The sequence below is a fragment of the Squalius cephalus genome (genome assembly GCF_949319135.1).
Source record: "Squalius cephalus genome assembly, chromosome: 23".
NCBI lineage: Eukaryota > Metazoa > Chordata > Actinopteri > Cypriniformes > Leuciscidae > Squalius > Squalius cephalus.
This window is the reverse complement of record NC_137144.1, coordinates 25,984,691-26,012,292: the sequence shown is the minus strand read 5'-3', so window position 1 is coordinate 26,012,292 and position 27,602 is coordinate 25,984,691. Positions and strand designations below refer to the sequence as shown.

Below are 27,602 nucleotides of genomic sequence, written 5' to 3'. Positions count from 1 at the left end.
TTTTGATTACAGACTTTAGTTTCCAAGCGAATCTGAGCAAGATTTGAACACTTTTCCCCAAATTCTTCAGTTTATCTTTAGGAGAAACGTCTGAGAAGCCGCAGACTTCGAGTCTTTATTTAATACCATTGCTGTCTGTGAAAAATAAATTTAGTAGGGTAAATGGTGTGTGCTCATGCTCTTTTTGTACAGGGTTTGAATCTAATTTACCGGCTATACACTTCGTGTGATTCTGCAGTTCTGTGCCGTATTGATCTGTACTGTAGTGTAATGCATTGATCTGTGCACATGTCGGCAGTTCTGTATTAGTAGAATCTGCAGACCTTTCTGTTCTTGCAAAATATAGTGCAAGAAATGTTCCAGGATTACAGTATGTTATTGCGCTGCTGAGTACAGCAGTATTGTTTGATGGGAGCTTCTGATTGGTTCTTTGTTCACTGGGGCGTGGCCAAATTCTGATCCATTAGTATTACACCCAACTTTGAATATAAAGCAAACAGAAATATATTTATTTTTTTATTCGTCGAGGGGAAATTTGGTATTCGGTGAGAGGAAAAATAAACATTTTAGATTTTTTTTTCTTATTAAATATCATATTTCCCTCAAATATGTCATATGAATGCTATTTTGCATTTTAAAAGTTCATGCATTTGCATTTTTTTTTTCTTCCATGTTTTGAAGAATGTCTAAGCTGCTCTTTCTTTACAACGTAAGCTTTTCCAGCTCCAAAATGGCAAAAAACACTATACAACAACTTAGTTATTTTTCTTTACTGATAATCATTCTCTGTATGGATTTGGAGCAACATCAGGGTGGCTATATTTAATTTTGGGGGGCAACGATCTTACTGTGTTAAAAGTGATTTCTGTCCTCTTCTTCCACATGCATGTACCATTACACAGGTTTTCACTCAGGAATATGAGCCAATGGAAGAAAGCTGACAGGTTTTTGGAGGGAAATGTTCCGCCTGGTCTTTTAACTCGGTTTAAAGAGTTTGACACGTGTGTAGTTCACACATTTGATGGTTCCTCACCTCTCCGCCTGTCTCTCTGGCCTTCAGGGAAAATTGGTCTTAAAACACAAGCGTTCTCTCTTTATCCTCAAACAAAACTCTGTCTCTTTTCATTTCTCCAGTCGTCAGGTGCTTTCTCACTGAGATCTGGCCTCTGAAGCTGTATCAGTGGCTCCATATGCTGCTGGCAGAAATAAAGGATGCTTTTCTCTGCTCTGGATGAGGAATGACGTGTTCAGGCTTTCAGAGGAAGGGAATTAGCATCAGTGCATTATACTACATTAAGACTCGGAAGAGCTTTTGTGTTTTGGTTTTAATGCCTGTCAGTTTTGTGTTTCTGCTGTAGTGAATGTGACCCCTGACAGAAAGCACAGATTTACTAGATTTTGCATGTTCTGAAGAACATTAGAGCAGTGCTTGCCTGTGCAAAACCTACCGCTGTTAAAGCTAGTTGCTAAGGATTGTTCTGGGGGCTTTTTAGCATGTTGTTATGAGGTTGTCCTGGTGGTTTTTAGTTATTCCTAAATGGATGCTAGGATGTTCTGATTGTGTTTTACTGCATGACTAATATGCAGTTGTGGTTGGTTTCTTACTGTTGTACGGATATTCTGGTCTGTAGATGTGGCTTGGGTTCCTCCTTCAATGTACATCTGTGGGATTTTTCCACCTATTTTCTGGTCAAGCAGGTCAAAATGATGACAATTCTGTCATCATTTACTCACCCTCAAGTTTTTTTCAAACCTGTATGAGTTTCTTTCTTCGGCTGAACACAAAGCAAGAGGACTTCCATAGTAGGGAAAAAAAATGGGGTCCATCAACTGTTTGGTTACCGACATTCTTCAAAATATCTTCTTTTGTGTTCAACCGAAGAAAGAAATTTATACAGGTTTGAAACAACTTGATGACAGAATTTTCATTTCAAGTGAACTATTCCTTTAATAAATAAACCACTAACTTCAAGTATGAGTTGTAGTAATGATCCTTATGAAGCATTAGTAACTTATCAGCTCAACCTGCTGTACTAAGACACATTTGAATGATTTGAAGGTCTCTAAGACATTCATGTGCTTCTATTTTTTATAGGAATCAACACTAATGCAGTAGCAGAGCACTAGAACACACACACACACACACACACACATTTAAGTGCCTTGTCCGTGTTTTCAGATCTAGCCGGCGGTGCACGGCATAGAGACTTGAGCAATCCCAGGGGCCGTTACACTGAAAGTTCAGGGCAGCCTGTATGAGGAACACACGCAGTATTTCAATTCAATGCTTTTCACAGTTCACAGGAGATCATTTAAAGCAGGACGCCACTCATTCTGACAGTTTCCTAGCATTTATTTCATATGTTAATGGTCGTTTCATTCAGTCATTCATTGCGCCAGGAAAAAGAGTGTGACAAGCCAATGCCATCGTAGCGTCTCTCTTCTCTTTACACACACTCATTTTTTTTTTTCTCGAGTTTTCCTATAAAGACGACAATGCTCACTCCATTATTATTTTGTTTACAAAATGACCTGGAGAGACACTTGCACCATCTCTGCTGTGTTTATGGAGTAGCAACCATAAAATCAAACAAGACAGAAATGCATTATGGGAGCTGACGGAGGCGCCCCAGGCCATGCAGGAAGAGGCTGAGCCGCTGCTTTTGCTGACGATTTATGAAGTGAATTTTCTTTAAGCCAGTTAGTACAACTTATAGCTCTGTGCCCTAAAAACTTCCCTAAAACTACAAAAGGGCTGTTTCCTACACATAACCACTCTGAAACGCTCTCGTAAAGGGAAAGCCTTGTGGGAGGATGGGGAGTTGATTATTCAGGTGCTCGGCCTGGTGAACGAGAAGCTGTTTTATGTTGAAGGAGGGCCTGAGCCATATCTAGAGAGCAGAATATAACAGACTTGAGCACTATTTTGACTGGCCATTAAAGCAATGATCCAGATATACTACTGTATCGAAAATGTATATAAAGGAAACGGTTATCTGATTATTTATACAGTTTAGTATCATTATAACAATATTTGACTGCACAATTCCACAATTGACCAATCAAAATCAAATAATCCAAAGAGTCATGTAAAAACAAATATAAACCACTTTTTTTGATTCAACAATTCAAAAACTATTTTAACAAGTAACACTTTCTTATTTTACAGTTGAAAAATCATTCAAATTTCTTGTTTATTGATGCATTGTTGATATTTGAAATCAACCTAAACACGCCCATCCCTTCATTGCTCCGCCCCCCAAAATGCTTGAACACGCAAGAGTATCAAACCAAAATAATGCTTCACTAAAAGTAAAGCGAAGATGACAAACGAATGACAAGGAAACAGTACTCGAGTAAATACAAGCAAGAGTTTGTTGTTAGTCTCCAGCAGCTCCAGACAAACAGAGACACTCAAAATTGTCCTGTTACTAGAGCTAACATTACATTAACAGCATATCTTGGTTCTGTGAAACAATTTTACTCATGCGACCTTGGTGTCCGTTTTCAGGCCTTCCCTGTTAGGTCTCTCCAGCGCTGGAAAGCTTTTCTAATATTAACGCGTGTCCTAAAGCTCTTGCATGATCATAACCAGAGATATTCCTTTGACCTCTTTTGTAATGTCTCTCAGCCAGCTCCCTTTCTACAGTCTTTCTTCAAATCTTTCTCTCTTCACGCCCCCTACTGCTGATTGGCTCACTCTCTCTCCTCCCCCATCATGAGTGGACACGCCCCCTACAGCTGATTGGCTCACTCTCTCTCCTCCCAATCATGAGTGGACACGCCCCCCTACTGCTGATTGGCTCACTGTCTCTCCTCCCCATCACGAGTAGACACACACCCTACTGCTGACTGGCTCACTCTCCTCCCCATCATGAGTAGACACGCCCCCTACTGCTGATTGGCTCACTCTCCTCCCCATCATGAGTAGACACGCCCCCTACTGCTGATTGGCTCACTCTCTTCTCCCCCATCATGAGTAGACATGCCCCCTACTGCTTATTGGCTCACTCTCTCTCCTCCCCCATCATGAGTAGACATGCCCCCTACTGCTGATTGGCTCACTCTCTCTCCTCCCCCATCATGAGTAGACATGCCCCCTACTGCTGATTGGCTCACTCTCTCTCCTCCCCCATCATGAGTAGACATGCCCCCTACTGCTGATTGGCTCACTCTCTCTCCTCCCTCATCATGAGTAGACACATCCACTACTGCTGATTGGCTCACTCTCTCTCCTCCCCCATCATGAATTGACACGCCCCCTACTGCTGATTGGCTCTCTCTTCTCCCCCATCATGAGTAGACATACCCCCTACTGCTGATTGGCTCACTCTCTCTCCTCCCCCATCGTGAGTAGACACGCCCCCTACTGCTGATTGGCTCACTCTCTCTCCTCCCTCATCATGAGTAGACACATCCACTACTGCTGATTGGCTCACTCTCTCTCCTCCCCCATCATGAATAGACACGCCCCCTACTGCTGATTGGCAGTGTGTTGTGCTGCTTGGTCCGATCCACTTTCAACAGCGTTTCTCACAATTCGCTTTCTGACATTAACACAATTCATATCTAAATGAAGTTTGTTATGATTTTAGACACTTAGACATGCTATATGGTTGCTGGGGTGTTTAGAGTGTGGTTGCTAGGGTGTTCTGAGTGAGTAGTTTTTAAAATTTTTAATTTTCCTAAGCAAGTACCAAGTTTCTGGGATGTTCTGTGTGGTTTATAGTGTGTTTCTATGCAGTTGGCAGGACTGTGGTTATTAGGGTGTTTTGATTTAGACAAGCCAAAAAACAATGAAGAAGCATCTTGAGGGAGTTTTGTTTTGCAGTTTTGTTTTCTTTTACTAGTCTTTGTTGTGTGCTTCTTATTCACACACACACACACACACACACACACACACACACACACACACAGTGCACAGCTCTAATGTATGTCCATATTTATATCCTCCCCCTGTAAAGTTTCTCACTTTCCTTTCATTAAGTTCTACAGCTTCACATCAAAGTCGTGCAAACACTCAATAAGTCGCGTCTGGCTGCGCTCAACGTTTTACTGGGAATTCAATCTAACCTAACATTTCTCGTTTATGTGATTTACGGGTGGACCTAAATTAGTCATGAACGTTCCAGGTTCCTCGACGTGTTTCTGATGTGTATTTTTAGATTTTTCTTCTTTTTCAGTAAACATAAGCATCAGTTCAAGTGTATATGTGTGTAGGTTTGTTTTCATGTGTGAAAGCACACATCTATGATTCTTCACACAGCATCTCTGTGGTTATAGATTGTTTGTCACCCTTCAGTTCTCTAGCATCCCGTCCTAGAAGCATCATGATATTCTGAACCACCTGTAGACTCTATATTTCATTTCATGTGAAAACTACTCTGTGAGGGACCAAAGTTAAGTCCATAGGACCTTTTTCGGTCACCAGGATTTTGCCAAGTAAGATCAAATATATGTTGTTGGTCCTGGAACAACATTACTGTCCGAAAACCCTAAATCAAACCCTACCCATAACTTATCCCTAAAATCCCTAAAATGATGAATAGGTGAATAACAGTGATGTAGAACTAACCTTGATTGTAAGCCTAAACTTGACATAAACTGGGAACTTGTCCCGCAACTCTGATTGGTTGATTTGAATGTTGTTCCAGGATCAACAAAGATGTTCATCCAGGTACATGTTGTACCTGGTGAAATCACATTCAATATTGAATATAATATTGATTGATTACATCGATCAGGAGATAAAAAGATCAGATCAGAAAGTCATGTTTGCTGTTGCTCTCTGTCGTTGTATTAGAAAAACTCAGACAGCACTGTTAACATTCTGATGTAAGGAAACACAAAGTATAGTGTTATAAATGTACATTCATTAAAAAAAAACTGAAAATATAAAAATAACGTGGCAAGATTTATTTTAGCTGTGCAAACGCGTCATCACAGTCTGTGAAAAGAGTTGTTGTTCACACTGTGTTTTGCAACCCAGAATCCACAGAAGAAAGACATCGATGACATAAGTCATTATGACTCATTTTGTCATAAGGTGAGTAAATGTTGACAAAATATTCATTTTTTGGTTGAAATAATGATATTTTATTGTGCAAACATAGTAAATAGTATAAGATCCCATTCCCTATCCATACACCATTTTTTTGTCCATTACCCTGATTGGATTGTTTGTTTTGGTCAAACCAGATTATTTCAAAATTCCTTAAAAAAACAGTTTTCTTGTGTTGTGTTTTTATAACACATTTAGTGTCTTGTACGTTTTTCCCTCACAGTTACATGTTTGTATCAAATTAAACCTGCCTTCAAGTCCAATAAAGGTCTTTTTTCCTTTTTTCTGACCTTTGAACTTTTCAGAGCCCTAAGGTGCGTTTAAAACGGTTTGCCTTCTCCTGGTTTCTCCCACGCAAGTACAAGAAGATTGAGGTCATAAACGAACTCGACTAATGTCATAAGGGTGTGAGGGACATTGATTGTTTCCTGATTGGTTGGATTTGACAGGTCTCTGATGTGTGATTGGTGCAGAAGTGTTGTTCGTGGAGGTGTTTTTACCGAGCCTGTTCAGCTCAATAAACCTCTGCTCCTTTAAACCTGATTAAATGAGTTTTCCTCGATTGTTTATCGAGAACTATCGGCCCGGCTGCAGGAATTCCCGTGTGTGTTGAGCTCATAGTGATGTGCTCGAGAGAGGGGAGGCAAATTGAGTCAGGAAAACTCAGACGACTTGATAATTGTTTTCCATAAAGTGTGCTTAACGGTTTGATGGTTTTAGATGCTCCCTGGTCTTAGAGTCGCCTACAGATCCTAACACTGAATCGGCAAGCTCTAATTGGGTAACTTTGTGCTACTAAGTTTCGCCTTGTTCTATCAGTCTTGACATTTTTAATGATAATATCCACCTTTATTTTATTTTTATTTTATGCAAAGCTTTGTTGTTGTTGTTTTTTATTATTTTTTTAAAAATAATATTAATTTTCTCATTTGATTTTTATAATCTTTTTGTTTTATTTTGTATTTTATTATTTTAATTGTATTGTAAAAACTTTATTTAATATTTATTTATTTGAGATTTTTATTATTTTATCAATTAATATTTTTTTAAACATTTTAACAATGCTTGTTTTTATTTTTTATTTTTTATTTGATTTGGCATTTTATTATTTATTTTATTTTATTTTATTTTTTAAATGAATCAATTAATATTATTATTACTTTTTTAACCATTGTAACAAAGTTTGCTTGTTTCATTTTTGTTTTATAATATTTTATTTTATAATATATTTTAATATATTTGTTATTTCTTATAAATTATTTTGAGCAGTATTTGGTCTCTCTCTCTCTCTCTCTCTCTCTCTCTCTCTCTCTCTCTCTCTCTCTATATATATATATATATATATATATATATATATATATATATATATATATATATTATTTTATTTATTTATTTTGTAATTTTTTTTTTTTGACCCCAAAATATTTTGTTGTAAATGTAAACAGTCAAAATATCAAAAGAAAGAACAGAGCATTTTAGTCTATCTTAATTCGTTCTTTTTTATCAACACTTGAATGTGGGTAAAGTTTCATTAATAAAAAAAAAAAGCTGAGAAAATCGCAATTTTGTCGAAGACTTCGTCGGATCAGATTCAGAACGATGATCAAAACATTGCGTTAAGGATAACTCAAAACTACAGTTAAGGATAAATTCTGTCTCACTGATCCTGTTCAGATTCTCCACTAACTTAATTATCAATTCGTAAGTTGAAACACTGAATCAGAAATGCATCATCTTCCAGTTGAAGCGGACATGTCTGACCTTTAGCGTTCATGATCTCGTCTCAGCGCGCGTCAATCAGCGCTGAACATGAGCTAGCGGCCGCTGCTCCCGCAGACACTGAGAGTTTCCATTAAACTGCTCATCTCTACGCCGATCTGAGTGACCCGTGTGCAGTCGCCTGGAGATGAGCGTGACCTTTCCTAAGATCTGGCCTTCCATCATAGAGTTTAATGATGACTGGATGATCTCTCCACCTCATGTTCTCCGTCGTCCTTGACTCCCTGCTGGGTCTCCACTTTAATGATTCTCCTTCAGACTCCGCTGCAGATATTATGCATCTTATCGTTTTAATTCTGGCCCGTCCTGCTTATTTTGCTGTGTTATTCAGGATATGATAATCTAAAAGAGATATTTTACTTGGATTCTTGAAAGAAGAATATGGGTATATATACCCAGACAAATTTAAAGGGGTCATATTCTGCACTTTGATGGTTTATCAACTTTATTTTATAAACAATTTTATATATTTCAATGTTTAATGTTTACAATGCTTATTTTATTTATAATAATTTTCTTTAATATTTGTTATTTTTACGAGGTTTGTGTACAATGTTAACAATACAATGTTAGGCAAGGTTTCTTGTGCCAGTTTAAGTTTGATCATTTTCCACTCTGTTGTAATTCAAAAGGCTGTTTTTTGTACTGTACCTTTAAGACTTAAAGCGTAACTCTCACCAAAATTCGCATTCTAGGCTCTTTTTGTTAATCTACCCGAGTCAAGCATTCGTGTGAAAGCATAATAAGAATGCAAACGCCACTTTTAAGATTGACCGTATTTTCGTTTTCGGTCAAAATGCCTTTTGAATGGGAGTGCTTGGGGCACTACAGTGATTGCATCAAAAATCGCTATTTTTAAAACACTAAGAAGGCTCAACACAACATGAAACTGTGCTGGAAGTATCACCAGGGGCTCTACACATGAACTCCAGCATTGACAACATTGTTTGTGTACACGAAGTTTACTAAAAATAAAGGTTTTGTCCAACTCACTTTATCAGTTAGTGTTTCCGGTGGCTGGAATTTTATCAGTCAAAAGAAATCGAACACAAAAGAAGATATTTTGAAGAATGTTGGTAATCAAACAGTTGTCGGTTGCAATTATACTATATTTAGGGTGAGTAAATGATGACAAAACTTTAATTTTTGGTGAACTATCCCTTTAAATCGCCTTTATATTGACTAACTTTTGCTTTTGCTCACCAACTTTCATCAAGGTAGCAAAATCGCTGAATATTAAACATGCACTTAAGGTCTGGTTGGACTGGACAGGGAGTTTTGCAGTTCATGTCTACCTAGTACATCAAACTCAAAGGTGAAAGAAAATTCATTATTTAATGAAATGGCCCCTTTTACGTCTGTTCTTTCTGCATTCATTAAGGCGCTCTGCTTTTTAAGGAAAAAAACCTAAACTCGTCCCTGAGTGGCTACAGCTACACGCTATACTTCCTCTGGTTTAGCTAATGCATCTGGACCTTTTTAAAGCGAACACCTCTGCTTTCTGCATTAAAACCACTCGCTGCTTTCCCCATTAACATGGGCAGTGAATTAATGCCACGGCCGGCTCTGTGACTCCATTAATGCGTTCTGTAAACACAGCATATATGTCATTACTGCGGTCATTACGCAACCACTAAAATATTAAAGATTAACACACGATTGCCGGCTCACGTGTTAAACTTTGCAGCTCACTTGTTCGTTTGCCTTTAGGAGTTGTTTACAGATGGCCATGGGTAATTTCAGATGCATATATTTACATCTTTGAACATTTCTGCCCTATTTTAGAAGAAAGGGTTTGCAGTAAATACACTGAGGTCTAAAATCGGAGCTCTGATGGCGTGCCGGTGTTCCTCTTACTTGCAGATAATGAGACTGAATGTTAAAAGCAGAGAGAGTGTGAGGGAAGATGCTTTGAATCGGAAACCATGCCGGGCTACTACAATCAAGCTTCTTTTCTGAAAAAGAAGTGTAGCACTCTATACATTTTTAATCAGAGCAGTTTTTTTGACTTTCAAACTTCAAACAAAAATTCAAGTTCATAAGCTTTTTGCATAAAAGTTTTATATTAAATACATTTTTATTTATATCAATATTTCGTTAAATGCAGCTGTGCGTCAGTATAGTTTCAGCTTTGTTGTATTAGCTCTTTTGTTTACCAATTTGAATTTGAAAAAATCAGTTTAGTGAATGATTCAGTGATTCATTCTCAGATTCACTTGTAATGAATCTGTTTTTGAATCAGTGAGCGCATTTACATGCACCCTCATAATGGGATTTGGCACTATTGCGATTTTAAACTTTACAGTACCTCATGTAAACGATTTCGATCGACTAATCAGCTCACAGTCGTAGTAAAACTATGTGGCGTACACCGATTTTAATCACAATTAACAGGCATGTAAACACCTTAGTCGCATTATTACCGCTCTGACCAAAGTGTGCATGTGTTCGTTTCTTCATGAATGAACTTTGTGATGTAATTATGAAGTTTTCTGCTCCATATCTTCATCCAGACGGCAACGTATAGGCAAACCCGGCATTGAGATGTTCATCACGGCACCGAATAATATCCAGTACGTCCATAAAAATGTATTTTAAATTTGATGTGAGTGGATTAAAATCATACTTTATGCCTATCTGAGTGAGGTATTACCATGCTTATTAGAGAATAATCAGAATAATGAAAATTGCATGTAAACTGGAGTGAAAGCTCTGCTCGTGTCATGTAAACATCGTACTGCGATTAAGACCTTACACTGATTATTAGAAATAATCCCATTATTGGTGCACATGTGAACATAGTCAGTGTTATCATTGTATTTATGAATCAATGACTCGCTCAAAAATGCAGTCACTTTAATTGTTTTTAATTTAAATTCAAACCTATATAGCTCACACACACACACACACGTCTATATAAGCATTTGCTATAAAGATGCAAAGAAGCCTGTGAATCTTCAGTGTTTTGGAAACAGCAAGCTTCTGTTAAACTACTGAAAATGTAGTTAAGTTTCTAGCAGTAGAAGTTTATTTAGTTACTTCCAATACAAAGAAACCAGCGTGTTTGAGAAGTCCTCTAGATGTAAATGAAAGCACATTGTGTGTTTGAATAAAAAAAAAAAAAACTCAATGCGTCAAATGTTGAATCATTTTCCCACACATGTGCTCCAGATGTTTGTGTTGCCATAGTGACAGCTGTCGCAGTGGCACAGTCATTTATATTCAAGCGTTTCCTCCATTAACTATGGCAGCTCCTCTTTGTTTGTGTGTTGAGGGTCTCTTCCTCTCCTGTGATTGATTTTACATTAGTGAAGCACACGTATCGATTTGAGCCGCTCGTTTGTCAGAGCGTCTCCGTCCTCGGGCTCATTACGCTCCGGCAGTGTGTCCCTGACGCTTTTCACACCTTTCCCTGTGTTTTTAGCTTTAGGGCTCGCAAATATTTCCATTACTGCCACATTTATTGTTTCATATCTGTCGTGTGAAGTTCAGCATCTGACTGCATTTCTAAGTCTCACATTTGCACTTAATTTAGGATCAGAAATTCAAGAAAGAAAACGGTGTAATTTTCTCGCCCTCATTTGTTCGCTCTAGATCACGAGATGTTTTGCTGAATCTCCGAGCTGTTGTTTTTAAAGTATTCATTACTTTAATGAGCTCATTGTTTCTGCCTTAAATTATTACAGTGTTTAAATGAATACATTTTTAGCTAACTGTGATTTTGTATATGTACATTTCTGAAATAAATAACTTAGTTATAGATCACTCTAAATTGTAATATGCACTTTCAGTAAAGCTGCTTGGAAACGATGTGTATTGTGAAAAGCTCTATACAAATAAATGTGAATTTAATTTAATTTTCCATATGGTGAATGCATATAATGACTGTCGCACAAATTCCTGTTTAACATTCAAAGACGTCTGAATCATCAGAAAACTGTGTGAGGAACAGGCCCAAATTTGCACCGCTCAAAACTCTTTTGCACATGCATATTTTAACCTACTGATTGTATATTCTCATATGCAAATGATATTATAGCTGCAGTGAAAAGCAATCAGTGAAAAATTACTTAAAGCACATGAAGCTGTTGTAGACAGGTCACATTTATTTATATAACGCCTTTCACATTACACATGGTTTCAAAGCAGCTTTACTGAAAATCATGATGTTATGCCTTATAGCAGATTAGAGCCGGGCGATGATATTCTTTACATCTCGCAATCATATAAGCAATCAGATTTTGCTAAATAATATGAGTATACTGTATGTATGTGGATAAAGTTGGACATACTTTATATGAAGGTGTATATCACTTCACTGTATGTATGTTTATAAAGTTTGAGACTATGTATATCCTATAACTTTGCAATAATACAAAGTACGTTTTTGTGGACATCACAGTTTATATTGCTGTACGCAAGTAGGTTTGATGTTGTATAAAACTGAAATATAATTCATGTGGCATATGCATCTTTGTCAAATGAAGCTTCATAGTACCTGGTCACTTCTCAGATTCTCCACATCATCTTCTGTTGTGTTGTCCAGAAGTCTGATGTTTGGTGACGTTTTAATTATGGATGAACTGTTCCTTTCAAAATATTGGTTTATTTTACATGTGAATCAGGAGTCGGGTCTTAATTTGTCCAAACGACTTTGCAGTTTCAGTACCGTCAGGCCATCCGTCACACTGAAAGCTGTGTGTGTTGTCCTGCGTCTGAATGGGACCCTGTGTGGTCTCGCGAGTGTCCTGTTAGCGCCTGCTCTGTTTACGCGTGTGTGAGGTCTCGTGTTGCTCTTGGAGCGCGTGGACGTGAGGCGGTCAGTGGGGGAAGTGTGAGGGAACCGGAGGAGCAAATGTTTGTGGAGGGCAGATGAAATCCACGGATGAATAGAGGAGCTTTTTCTGTGTGTTTGCTCGGGGGGGAACGTGAGATGCACAGGAGACCTCACCAGTGTTTGGAAAGCTGCTGGCATGCAGGTTTTCTGGACTCAACGGACTTTTTTGAGGGTGGGATATCTAATGTGACATTTTTTTCAAACTTGTATGCGTCTTTAAACATTTCAGGTCTCTGGGAATCCGATCACAAATGGAGAGAACTGAGGAGGTGTTCACATTCTTAGCATTTCTTTATTTGAGTCGATGGTTCATTCTACTCCACAAAAGGTTCTTTATAGTGGAAAAAAGTTCTTTAAATATTCTTCACACTAAGATCACACTAGATATTCACTGAAAGGTTCTTTTGGGAACCGAAAATTGTTCTTCTATGGCGGCTTTCACACCAGGTGGTTATAGAGGATATGAAATAATGAAATAATTAAATCATATATTAACTAATTTAATAATAGATGCGTGTGACGTCACAGTGATTCACTTACATACCTCCGCTCTGGTTGTGGTGCAGGACTTTTATTTTGACGCGCTGAGATAGCCAGAGCCTGAGCACATATCACCCACTCTTCATTAGTTTAACAGTTCTATCTAATAACGTATAAGATGAGACTTTTAAACAGATTGTAAACCGTATAAGAAAAAGAATTACAGTATTTGCCAGGTTGATGCCCAATGCCGAAATACAAAATCATAATATGCATAATAATCATAAATACATGGAAAATGCTTTTCTTACTCAATATTTTTGTCTTGTTTCCAGTCCAAATAATCAAGATGCATGTGCTAAAGTAGTAAAATGGCATATTATGTCTTGTTTTCTGGGGGATTGGCAGAATAATAGATAATTGGTTTAAGCAAAACTCACTTGATTTTTTCCCCCAGAAAACAAGACATAGTATCTTATGACATTTTACTCATCTAGTAAATGCATCTTGATGTAAGAATCTTTAGATAATTGGACTGGAAACAAGACAAAAATACTAAGTAAGGAACTCATTTTTTGCAGTGATTTTGCTTGGTCCCTTCAAAGTCATGCTGGATTTCCTCCTTAGTGTAAAGGATGAGAAGTGCTTGAACTTTGGTTTTGCTCTATTTGTCGCTGTTTTCCTTGCTCATGGAGTAAGTATATGTAAACTGGGAAAAAAAACTTTATTTTTAAGAGTGTCCCCATATTCAGAGGTTATTTATAATGCCAAATGGATCTTAGATAACACATAACACGTAGCAAAATGAGTGTTTGTGAGATGCATCCATAAATGCACATGCACAAGCCTACCGCGAGCATCGGCATGCAGTGACAGACTGATGTAGGAGATGTCTAGTGTTCTCAGGAGAAGCATCTGAGATGCTCTTTATTACCAGGAGCGAACTGCAGTCTGTCTCAACTGACTGTCCATGATCCGATCACCCGAGAACAGTGTTATTATCAGGTGCTGCACTTTAAATCAACAAGCGCTAGTTTATACAGTGACAGCAAGGAGCAACAGGACATTGGGCGGGTTCAGTTTGACACTCGAGGGGAAACAGCAGATCGGGTTTAGAAAAGCACAACTGGACATGGCAGTCGGAAACTTCATTGGCCAACGAATCTATATTGGAGTGCGGTGTTTTAATGTTTTTTTGTTTGTTTGTTTGTTTGGCACATTCTCAGATTTTTTTTGTCATGTTATATTATAGTCATTTTTTATATTAGTCTTAATTTTTATTAATCAAATCTGAAAATTTTAATCTGAGTCTAATTATAGTTCATTTAAAAAATAGCAAATATTATTCTTAAATTAAAAATTAAGTCTGATTATAGTAATATAGTCAATTTTAATATAGTCAATGAAAATAACATTTTAGATGACAAGAAATTAATGAGAAAACAAATGTATAAATATTAAAACATATTATCTATAAAACAGAAATAACATAATGTTAATAAAAACTGGTTACACATATTGTTGTGATTGACGACGATTGAATTTACTAGATTTTTTCAAGCATTTTTATTATGTTGTTAATTACTCATAATTTTTTTCCTCATAATATTTTCATCAGCAGTATATTTAATTTAAAATCATTCGAACTTCATGATGGCATTTTTTTTTGTCAACTTCATTAACAAAATCAAAAAACCTTCATTATCAAACATTTCGTCAGTAATTATATTGACAAGATTAACACTGGGATGCGAGTTAAAAAAATTCTAAATGTTTGGTCTTCGAGGTGATCATATCATTACATTGAAATTGCTATATCGCTCTATCTCTAGCGTGTGACATGTGACAAGCTCTTAGTCCTTAGAAAGTGTGTGAAGACCTTAAAAACACCAGTTGTTCATTCATAACTCAGAGTGAAAGAACAGAGCAGATCCGTACGTTCCAGTGAGAGAAATATGAACTGGCCTCGGAGGTGTGTGTGTGTGTGTGTGTGTGTGTGTGTGTGTGTGAGTTTGTCTGCCTTCAGGCTGTAGATGACTCCAAGCTGTGTTTAATGATTCCTCTGGTGTCTCTCCATCACATCAGGGACGATGCAGTGAGATACACTCGCTGCGTTCAGCATGTGGACGGATCACACACTGCATTATTTGCTCGAGCTACACGCTTGCACAAACATACACACACATTTCATGTTTACCTTACATGTGGCCTGCCGGCAGCTCGTCTTTGTGGCAGATACACTGGCATCTCTACTCTTTGAGTGAGTGTGTGTGTTTTGTGCCTGTGGTGTGCTGGGATTTTTACATGTTCGTTCTCTAGAAACCAGCAGCCTGACAGAACAAGTGTTTGATTTTCAGTGAGATTCTGTGTGAATGAATGAATATACTGGATTGTGACTGTGTGTAGGCTGTGCAAAACTAGCCACCACTATGTTAGTTGTGCATGTTGATGTGCTGTTGCTGGGGTCTTCTGGGTAGTTTCTTGGGAGTTTCAAGAGTTGTGTCCCAAATGATGCACTGTACGCCATGCACTTATTCAAGCTGCGACCGTTGAGTGCATGAAGTGTCCAACATTACACACTTGGGTTTGATGGCCGAGATTTACATTTCTTAAGTAATGGGATAACCTTTCAAAGGTGAGAATGTGTTGGTTTATTAACTCAATATTACAGGTTTTTAAACTTTTTAATGTCATGTTACCTGATGCCTTCATCTTTTTGTACTGTGTTTAGCAATTATAATGTTTGGGTCTACATAACAGCACGTGACATTTGTTAGTTAATCATAACTACAGTTGCAGACACACAGGCCCTGTTTATCGGATCACATGTAGACGACACTAAATACAGGAGTAAACGGGTCTAAAACGTTTTGAGCTTGTCCACTTTCGACACTTCCAGAGGGAGTTGAAAACACATTTGACCGGATTGCTTTCGTAGTGTAAACAGTCATGTGATCAAATGTGTTCAAACAGCCACAGAAGACCGTCTTCTCTCCGTCTACTGATCTAATGAGTAACATTATGGGAAGAGCTCGAGCCAGACGGGATTTAAACTGTATCGACTGAAGACCCAAGTTTGGTTTGAAGATGAAAAACATACCAAGCACAATGTTCTCTCACCATTCCTGATTTCTAACACACACTCACAGCGTTCGGCTGGTCTTGTGTCTGTCAGAGCAGAAACTAAAGCTGATTCTCTCCGTATGCGTTTCCGTCGTCTCCAGACACGTTCATATGTAAATTACACAAGCTTATTTCATCCATTAGATCGAAAGAACTGAAAAAGCCCATACATTTACTCACCCATAGACCCTCCCCTCGAAGAAATCAGGACAGAAGTGTTTGAAAGTGGACAAAATAGACGAATTAAAACACCAGGTGTAAACGGGAATGTGTCTACTTGTGATCTGACTAAAACACATCTCAACACCAGGAGTAAACCAAGCCTGAAGTGTTTAAGGTGTTCTGAGTGGCTTTTCTGAAAGCTGAAGATAAAAACTTAGTGTAATGAATTTGATCAAACTGCTAATCCCAAGTTTAGTATTCTAGTCATGCTTGAATTCACAAACTAGTTTGTTTGGTCTTGTGTGTGCATATGATTGAATGCATGTGTTTTTGTGTGTGTATTGGTAGAGTTTGTCAGTGTGTGTGATTTGTGCGTTTAAGATGGTGGCTTATCATGCTCAGACGCTCCAGACAGAGTATTTGTGTTTGTATAGTCTGAATGTATGTTTGCATTTGTTAACTGCACGTTTACACATGGAGATTCTCTCTGACAGGCTTCGTAAACTGTTTACACACAGAAGCTCTGCCCCCCAAATGCACATTGTTCTGGCCTTATTTGCCCAGCTTGAGTCCTGATGTAGTCGCACATCTTCAGTTTTCTGCTAGTGACGGCTAACCGTGTCTTCAGGCCTGTTGCATCGAAGCTCTGAGATTTTGTCCTGTTAAAAGCGCTGTGTGTGTGTACAGGTATGTCTCTGATTCGGGTCGTAGGCTGGGGCTAATTTACAGACCTGTCAGCACACACACACACACACACACCGTTCTAGTGCTTCTAGACCGCATCAAGTCCTACATCAAGCACATAAACAGGCCAGGAGAACATTAGGATGACAGAGACGCTCTCGGCTCACACACACTCCGTTGTTAGAGAGACTGCGGTCTGTACAGTGAACTAAGAAGATCTTCCACAAACTTCATACCGTGAGATTAAAGAGAGAAATAACAGTTTCACGGTTATCTTCTTGATGAGTCTCTTAAGAATTCTCAGTGGTGATTCTGAACTGTTTATTTGTGTAATCTTTTGATGTTGATTATTTAGCGAGTTTCAAAGCAATTAATGGCACAAAGAGTTTTCTTTTTCTTTTAAATGAAATGTTAAACATTTAGCGCACTCTTTTGCTAAATTAGTATTTGTTGATTTAATTTGTTCATTTGCAAAAAAATTCTAACCCTCGTCATTTAGAAAATAAAGTTAAAAAAAGCAAGAATATCACAATTTGAAAGTCGTGTGTGTAGTTATATGAATATGTATTTTTTAACATTTAAATCACTTATAAACATTAATATTTAGCATTGAGTGTTTATTTGTCTGTTATTATCAAAAAAAATGTCTAAAACTTTTTGTGTGTGTATTTTTAATTTTTTTTAAATATTGGAATACATAAATGTTAATATTTTTTAGTATCGGGTGTTTTTTTTTTGAACATTGTGTGTTATGCAGGTTTGATTAGCGGTTTTCTAGTTTTGTTTTAATATGCAAATCCTTGCTTCAGTCATGAATATTAATGCAGTTTTCTTTCAGTTTTAACCTCACCTAATAAGCTTGAGGGTCAATGAATATAATTTTTCTTTTAACACTATTCGTTTCTTCCTTATTTTAGAGGTTTGAATAAATTGTGTTTAAATTAAATTAACAAGTTGGTGGGTTAAACAGATGATTGAAATTCGGATAGAAATTCATTCCTCTACATTGAAATTTTCCTCTTTAATTAATTTGGACGCATTAATCAGAGTATTAATAAAACGAGTGGAATATGATAGCAAACAGACCCTCCGCTGTGCTGTTCAAACATGCTTAATGCTCGTCTCCTAAGTTTATTTGCTAATTGGTATGACGGAAACCATTAGTGTTATTTACTTAATTTCTCCAGAGTTAGCAACGCATCTAATCTCCATCTGTAGCTCCTCAGGGTTCGTTGTTTGAATTGTTCTTGCTTAAATTTTTTCATTCCATCACTGTAGAGATTTGCTTTACATTTAAATGAGCTTTACTGTAGAAATGTAACGCATCTCATCCGTTCTCGCAGGACTTCCGCGGTTCCTCAGTCAGCCGGAGGGCGTATCTGTGCGCATGGGCGGCTCTGAGATGCTGAGCTGTGAGGTGACGGAGGAGCTCGTCCCGTTCACACGCTGGGAGAGGGACGGTCGGCCCGTGGAACTGGACGCCAGAGTTATACAGCTTCCCAGTGGAGCTCTGGTCATCAGCAACGCCTCCCAGACCGACGCTGGACTCTACCGCTGCACAATAGATGCTCTGGGACCGCCAAAATCCACCGAGGAGGCTGAACTACAGGTGTCCGCAGGTACAGATGCCAGACAGGCAATGTGCTGTGATTATAACAGCCGGAGGATCTCAGACCAATTTCAGAGAGAATCCCACCAGCAAAAAGAATTCAACAGTTTTTATAGAATAAGAGCATGGTGACTTAATACATTACATAATTTTCCTATAATATGATTGGTTCTTCATATGCATAATTCAGCAAACCCTTCGAAGCAAACTCTGGATTTCTTGATTACTTTGTTATTTTGTTTAGTTTATATATTTATATATCTGTCTTGTTTCATTTCCCCTTTTGTTATATTCGGACATGATTCACTAACACACACTGACTGACTTTGACCAAAGTGTTTGGAAACATTCAGGTTTCAAAAGCATATAAATGTAATTCCTGCAAGGAAAATAAATGTTAGTTATTAGAATTATTATTGGTTTTAAATACAGTTTACTATTTATTTATTTTTAAATCCATCACACCGTCTATGGCCACTCCCACCAATCTGCAATGTTGTACCAGTGTCAAATACCGGCTTGCATTAGTTGGAAATAGTAAACTTTTAGTCATCATGGTGTGGACTTGTGTTGTTTCCCAGGTGCAGAGAGTAAACAAACAGTAATAGATCACAAAACCATGGCTAATTTTCCTAGGAGTGGTGTAACAGTCTTACAAAAGCAACAGAAAACAAGCAGTTCTCCATAAAATGTGCAGCACACACAGATAAACGTTGGGTTTTAATGTTCAAAATAAATTTTAGCCACTCTTAAGTTCATCAGCCCTAGGAAGGTCAAACAACACTGTTATTTGGGGTTATTTAAATGAGTAACATTATGACTTCATAAGATCCGGAGAAATCATGTTGTAGTCCAAACGAGCCGTTCGTTGTAGTTCCTGGAAAGTGGATTCTGTTAAATAAAATATCTCCCTTTGGAGTGGAGACTTTGAGCTTTATAATCTCTTTTATGCTCAAACAGCAACATTGTACACTTACACTAACAATATAAAAAATAGTAGCAATAATAAATTATTAGTATTATGAAGTAAAACAATCATTAATATAGGCCTACTGTTATTATTTTATTGATTGGTTGAATTGGGAATTTACTTGATAGGTGTTTGTACAATCCCGTGTGTGTGTGTTTGTATCTTCGCAGATTCGGGTGTTGAAGAAAAACTAGAGACTCTCCAAGGCCCGGTTGCTGTTGTGAAGGTTGTCGGGGAGAGCGTGCTGTTGCCATGCGTCATGAAGGGATACCCGGTACCCGTGATTCGCTGGACGTTTAACGACCGGTCGATTGACGAAGGGTAAGTGCATCAGAACTGTGTCTTTGCACTCCTCCACTGTCTGGCTGACAGAACCCTTCAGATAAACGCAAAAAAATGAAAAGTGTGTCATGTTGGCTCAGAGAATCTTTCATTTCCCTGTTGAATCCTTGGTTGTGTGTAAGAAATGCATACAGGTACACTAGAGCACTGCAGTCTCTCCTCCTCAGATCCAGCGTCGTTCAGTCACACTCTTCCTCGGTGTGGCTCGGCATACTAAAGCAAACTCACTGCGGATCAGCACACAAAAAGAATCCATTCAGTCGCTCTTAATCGCGCTATCGACTATTCAACGTCCGTCCAAATTCCTCAGCGTAAAATATCCTTATTATCCGCCGGAGGCAATTACCGACGCCTGTGTGAATGGATATTATAGAGGCGTGCGGCGTTCCCACGTGGCCATTGTGTAATTTCGTATGTGCGTGGCATAGTTATGATGCTCTTAACTGGAACACGGCTTCATCTAAAGTCACGCACGCCTTTTACTGTAAATTGCTTTGAATAGTTTGCAGGATTGCTGGTATAGTCTTCTCTCCTCTGTTTTCCAGCGGAGGTTTGGCTGTTGTCATCGGGTGGACATGAATAATGTAGAAAGGACTGAATTGTCACGGCATGTAAATCGGCTGTCAGGGGTCCAGCGCTCTATCATTCATTATCACGCCCTGTGTGCTGGAATATTTACCCTGATGCGATTTCAGCGGTGGGGTTGGGAATGTTTGCATTGTGGACATGGACAAAAGCGATTACATGCTTTTTATTGCCACATTGTCTCTTTTCATTTCTTAACCCGCTGTGTTGTACTCCCTAACACTAGGATTATCGTGTTCTTGCATAGATGTTGATAACCTGTATCCAAATGCACAACATTTTCAAGGTCAATAGCAGAGCTGACGGATGTCTGCAACATACAGTCGCTCAGATGCCACTAAACATCACTATTACTTTTGAGCTTCCTTAGTGTTAGGGGTTTGTTCAAATCTTTAACTCTAAATGTTAAACTTTGCCCTCTGTGTTACAGATATAAATGACACTTCAAATCGTTTAGCAGCAAAACATTAAAACGAGTGCAGAAATCCTTAGAACATTGGAGAGCATGTTCACCATGGCCCTGTTTACTCCTGGTTTTGAGATGTGTTTTAGTCGATCGGATCACAAGTAGACGAGGGAGACACATTCCCGTTTACACCTGGTGTTTTAATCCGTCTCTTTTGTCCACTTTCAAACACTTCTGTCCTGATTTCTTCGAGGGGAGAGTCTATGGGCAAGTAAATGTATGGGCTTTTTCAGTTCTTTCGATCTACTGGATGAAATAAGCTTGTGTAATTTACATATGAACGCGTCCGGAGACACGGAAAAACACACGGAGAGCATCAGCTTTAGTTTCTGCTCTGACAGACGCAAGACCAGCCGAACGCTGTGAGTGTGTGTTAGAAATCAGGAATGGAGAGAGAACATTGTGCTTGGTATGTTTTTCATCTTCAAACCAAACTTTGGTCTCCAGCCGATAGAGTTTAAATCCCGTCTGGCTCGAGCTCTTCCCATAATGTCACTCATTAGATCAGCAGACGGAGAGAAGACGGTCTTTTGTGGCTGTTTGAACACATTCGATCACATGAGCGTTTACACTACGAAAGCAATCCAGTCGAATGAGTTTTCAACACCTCTGGAAGTGTCGAAAGTGGACAAGCTCAAAACGTTTTAGACCCTGTTTACACCTGTATTTAGTGTCGTCTACATGTGATCCGATAAACAGGGCCTGTGTGTCTGCAACCGTAGTTATGATTAACTAACAAATGTCACGTGCTGTTATGTAGACCCAAACATTATAATTGCTAAACACAATACAAAAAGATGAAGGCATCAAGTAACATGACATTAAAAACTTTAAAAACCTGTAATATTGAGTTAATAAACCAACACATTCTCACCTTTGAAAGGTTATCCCATTAATTAAGACATTTAAATCTCGGCCATTTTCATCATCCTATATTTTATTTAATTTCAACTTGATTTCAGTTAATGAAAACATTGCCTCAGTTTTAATTAACAATAATAGTGCCGATGCCCTGACAGTGACCCACCACAGGGAGTTTTACACAGAGGTTTCAAATCTAGTTTTCATATTAATTTTTCCTGAAGAAAACATAAGACTGACCTTGACAGATCCTAATCAGATTGGAGTATATTGTAGGTATTGTATGTAAGATCACGTTAGGAAAAAGCCTCTAGATTTGCCAATGGGGGACAAACGCTCGGCCTCTTTTCTGACAGTTGCTGCCCTAATAAGATTGGGGATACAGCTCAATCCCTGCTGCGGCCCATGCAGAATTAATGATGTTTCTCTTTCTTTTATACATTTTATTTTGGAATACAGTTTGGGAATTGTAGAGGGAAAGTGCTTTGAGAAAAGGGGGAATGAAAGTGAATGTATGGATGTAATGGTCCTGGATGTGAGGATTTGTGCAGCATCGTTTCGTGTCTAGAGGGTTTTAATGAAGAGTGTGGCAGTGGTGCATTAAAATGCTGTGTACGTAAGCAGCTGATTAGTGATTGGACCAGGGCCATCGTCTTCATAGGATTTTCATTGAGATTCTGCTCTGTTCTGCTGCTGTCTGTTGTAATGCATCCTAACCGTTTGGATCCCGCCCACCGTAATTTGAAACAATGCTTTCCATAAAGATTGAATTGATGGTATCATGGATCTGAACAGACTAATCATGACCTGTTTAAGGCGCTAACTACCCCCTTCAGCTCGTGTGCTGTGTCTCTCCGATGAGGCTTGATGTCAGTTTGCGCTGTCGATTGAAAGCGGCTAAATGTCTAATTGCGGTTCTTTGCCGGTTGTCTGTGCAGGACTGATGATTGCTGACAGACTCTATTTACTGCGTAATTGCTTCTCTCATGGTCTTCGGGCGATGTAATGTATTCCTGATGCTGGATACATTCTAATAATGTCATATTACCCACAATGCCCAGTCCCTCAGAGGGGCAGACAGAGTCTATCATGGCTCAGACAACATCTCTACTCTGTGTGTGTGTGTGTGTGTGTGTGTGTGTGTGTGTGTGTGTGTGTGTGTGTGTGTGTGTGTGTGTGTGTGTGTGTGTGTGAAAGATCCAAATCTTCCCTTCAGCGTTTCATTTTTTCCCTGTGGAGTTTTAGTGCTTACTCTGGTAAAAGCCCCATTGTGAGTGAAAATGGACTTGATTACTCTTCCTCTCATAGGAGATCTGGTTTAGAGTTTGATCGAAATTATTTTAAAGGTGTATATATATATATATATATATATATATATATAAAAAATGTGTTTTAGACCAAGCATTAATATAGGATCTTTGCATGGCTATTATAGTTATATAATAGCTTTGTGTATCAGACAGATCAAAATTTAGGTTGTGATTCACGAACAAATGTCATTTTTTTGTTTTGTTGTTTAACATTATAGGTCCATATTGGATATATATATCACTGACACTGTCTATTTAATTATACATTTCTTCTATTTTTTACATTTAATGTCCCGTCATCTAAATACTTTAAAAACACAGTTAAAAGTAATGTTTAGCAAATCTCAAAATGAATATTTCATACTGTACATTATACACCGCATTCAAAATTATTATGCAAATTGGAATTAAGTGTCATAAACATTGAATATTTCAGTTTTTTTTACTCAAACTCATGGATGATATTGTGTCTCCAGGCTCTTTGGATCACTGAAATCAATCTCAGACACCTGTGATAATTAGTTTTGCCAGGTGAGCCCAATTAAAGGAAAACTACTTAAAGAAGGATGTTCCACGTTATTAAGCAGGCCACAGGTTTCTAGCGATACGGGAAAGAAAAAAAGATCTCTCTGCTGCGAAAAAGCATCAAATAGTGCAATGCCTTGGACAAGATATGAAAACATTAGATATTTAAGCTTGATCATCGGACTGTGAAGAGATTTGTGTCTGATTCAGAGCACAGACGGGTTGGTGCAGATAAAGGCATAATGAGGAAGGTTACTGCCAGACAAATTCATCGGATTAAAAGAGCAGCTGCTAAAATGCCATAACAAAGCAGCAAACAGGTATCTGAAGCTGCTGGTGCTTCTGGAGTCCGCGAACCTCAAGGTGTGGGATCCTGTGCATAAACCTACTATTAGTCCACCCCTAACCAATGCTCACAAGCAGAAACGCTTGCAGTGGGCCCAGAAATACATGAAGACTCATTTTCAAACAATCTTGTTTACTGATGAGTGCCGTGCAACCCTGGATGGTCCAGATGGATGGAGTAGTGGATGGTTGGTGGATGGTCCAGATGGATGGAGTAGTGGATGGTCCAGATGGATGGAGTAGTGGATGGTTGGTGGATGGTCCAGATGGATGGAGTAGTGGATGGTTGGTGGATGGCCCAGATGGATGGAGTAGTGGATGGTTGGTGGATGGTCCAGATGGATGGAGTAGTGGATGGAGTAGTGGATGGAGTAGTGGATGGAGTAGTGGATGGAGTAGTGGATGGAGTAGTGGATGGAGTAGTGGATGGAGTAGTGGATGGAGTAGTGGATGGTCCAGATGGATGGAGTAGTGGATGGTTGGTGGATGGTCCAGATGGATGGAGTAGTGGATGGTTGGTGGATGGTCCAGATGGATGGAGTAGTGGATGGATGGTGGATGGCCCAGATGGATGGAGTAGTGGATGGTTGGTGGATGGCCCAGATGGATGGAGTAGTGGATGGATGGTGAATGGCCCAGATGGATGGAGTAGTGGATGGTCCAGATGGATGGAGTAGTGGATGGTTGGTGGATGGTCCAGATGGATGGAGTAGTGGATGGTTGGTGGATGGCCACCATGTCCCTATAAGGCTGTGACGTCAGCAAGGAGGTGGTGGAGTCATGTTTTGGGCCGGAGTCATGGGGAGAGAGCTGGTAGGCCCCTTTAGGGTCCCTGAAGATGTCAAAATGACCTCGGCAGAGTATATAGAGTTTCTGACTGACCACTTTCTTCCATGGTACAAAAGCAATACAATACAATTTTATTTGTATAGCACGTTTAAAAACAACTGGTGTTGACCAAAGTGCTTTACAAGGCCTAGAAGACAAACAATCAGATAAAAAAAAAAGAAAAAAAATCAAGATATATTAAAAGCTATTGAAAAAAAATATGTTTTAAAAAATTGACAAGATTTGGGCGGATCTGATGTAAGCCGGTAGGCTATTCCATAGCTTAGGGCCGATGACTGCAAAAGCACGATCACCCCTATTTTTAAGTCTAGTTCTAGGAACAGATGGTAAATTAGTAAAATTAGTAATATTTTAGTAAACAAGATCTTAGTGATCTTGCCTGTATGGGCAGATGTAGTAGTTCAGATAGGTACTGTGGAGCCTGGTTCTGCAAAGACTTAAAAACAAATAACAAAACTTTAAAATCAATTCTATATTTAACCGGTAGCCAATGAAGCGAGATGAAAACTGGTGCAATGTGTTCACTTCTACGCTTCCCTTTGAGAAGCCGTGCAGCTGCATTTTGAATTAATTGACTAATTAACTAAAAAACAAGAACCGTGCCTTCCGTAGCAAAATCATCTTCATGCATGACAATGCACCGTCTCATGCTGCAAAGAATACCTCTGTGCCATTGGCTGCTATGGGCATAACAGGAGAGACACTCATGGTCAACCCTGTTGAGAACCTTTGGAGCGTCCTCAAGCAAAAGATCTATGAGGGTGGGAGGCAGTTCGCATCAAAACTGCAGCTCTGGGAGAAATTCAAGCAGAAACTCTCCATAAACTCACTACAAGTTCAATGGATGCATGAATTTTGAAGGTGATATCAGAGAAGGGTTGATATGTTAACATGTAACTTGCCCTCTTAAGATGTGTTTGATTGAAGTAGCTTTTGATTTCAGTAAATATGACCTCCCAATGCTGCAAATTCAACAAATGACACAAATTCAACACATTTACAGTTCTTTACAACCTATAAAATGTTTTCAAACTCTGTTGTGCATAATACTTTAGAACAGTGCATTTTGACTGTTTTATTTTTGAAAGAAATACTGTTTTTGTTTGCTGGTTTGTTCAATGAAATTTGTTGGTGACTTGAAAATTATACTGACTGTCATTTGCATCGACTATTTAGGAAAATCAGTGTAAAATATAATTTGCATAATAATTTGGAACGCGGTGTAATGTTGTGATGCCTACATTTTCTTGAATTTATTTTATTGTTGTATTGGTTTAATTTTAATATATGATTTATTTAAATAGTATATAATTTAATACATATTTTATATAATTGTATGACTTTAATATAACTTTTTTTAGTGTAATTTTATATATTTTTTTAAATTAAATATGACCCATTTAGAGGTCACTATAAACTGTTGTTTGGAATAGAACTTATATATTTTTTCTATGTAAAAAATAATTAAATAAATAGCAGTGTGAAATGAGGGGAGAGTAATTAATGGCATTTTTTTGTTATTGCGTGAACTAAGCTTTAAAGATAGAAGGACGCCAAGAATGAAGACGTAAGAGCTCTTCATCTTGAAATCTTGTGTGTTTAGAGGCTTTAAGATTCCAGTATGGAGAACCAGTGTTGAATAAGTCACATTCTTCGCCCTCCTCCATTGTTTGCTTCTCTGGCATGTTGTTGTAACTCTAATCTGAAGGTTGTCGAATGGCTCGCAGGAACTGAGTAAACAAATCACCTCCTTATCAGCTCAGGCGCTCATTCATTACACACCATGCATAAACTCTCATTCAGAGGCCAGTCCCTCAAGTGATTTCTGTCCAGTCTTTTTAAGAGAGGTCAGATAAACGGTTCGAGCGCCGTTGCACTGATCTGAGGCCAGTTTCTCCGTGCATTTAATCATTTAAAGAGTGTCTGGATATGAACAGAAAGCTAGTGGTAGATCAGTGACAGAAGTAGACTAGGGCTAAACAATATATCGAAATATTGCAAATGTATATATCGCGATATGTATATCGCAACGGCTTACAATAACTGGGGTCATGAACAAAAGACGAAGAAAATCACTCAAAATAACTTTTGTAGCTTTAATAAGAATCAGTATATGTTTAATTCATACAGTGAAAACTAAGCAGTGTTTATTTTTACATTTGATTATTCAGTTTCTGTTGTTAAATAACCCTAATGTAGGATAACGTGAACCCTGTGGTTTACACTGATGTTAAAATAACACTTCTTATGTTTCAGTAAAACACTGATGTTCACTTTCAGAAGTTGTAGCGATGTTTTCTAGTCACAAAAAGAATGTGAAACACATGTAGGGTATATCATTTTTAATATATTTTAACACTAATTTAAGTTTATTTTACACACTTTAAGCATTATCATATCGCATATCACATTATTTAATGAGTTAATCACATTTTTCTTCAATATCGTGCAGCCCTAAAGTAGACCCAGATCATCTTGTGTCTTATCTCACGTTTAAATCACGCCATGTCTCGGGATTAGAGCCGGAATGCTGTTTAGTGCTTCACAGAAAGCCAGCGGATCATGGAGGAATTCCTCGGATGAATGAGGATCACTTGCTTCACTGACAAGAACA

At 38.3% G+C, this 27,602-nt stretch overlaps 1 protein-coding gene across 7 annotated transcripts in view; it reads left to right on the top strand.

The window, feature by feature from the left end:
- Window positions 1–27,602, top strand: part of neo1b (neogenin 1b) — a 128,293-nt gene that overhangs the window by 44,407 nt on the left and 56,284 nt on the right. For all 7 annotated transcript variants that reach the window (XM_079858905.1, XM_079858906.1, XM_079858902.1 and 4 more), the window contains exons 3-4: window positions 18,470–18,745; window positions 19,876–20,026. In XM_079858905.1, the coding sequence (XP_079715031.1) occupies window positions 18,470–18,745; window positions 19,876–20,026 (427 nt within the window). The remainder of the gene's footprint in view (window positions 1–18,469; window positions 18,746–19,875; window positions 20,027–27,602) is intronic.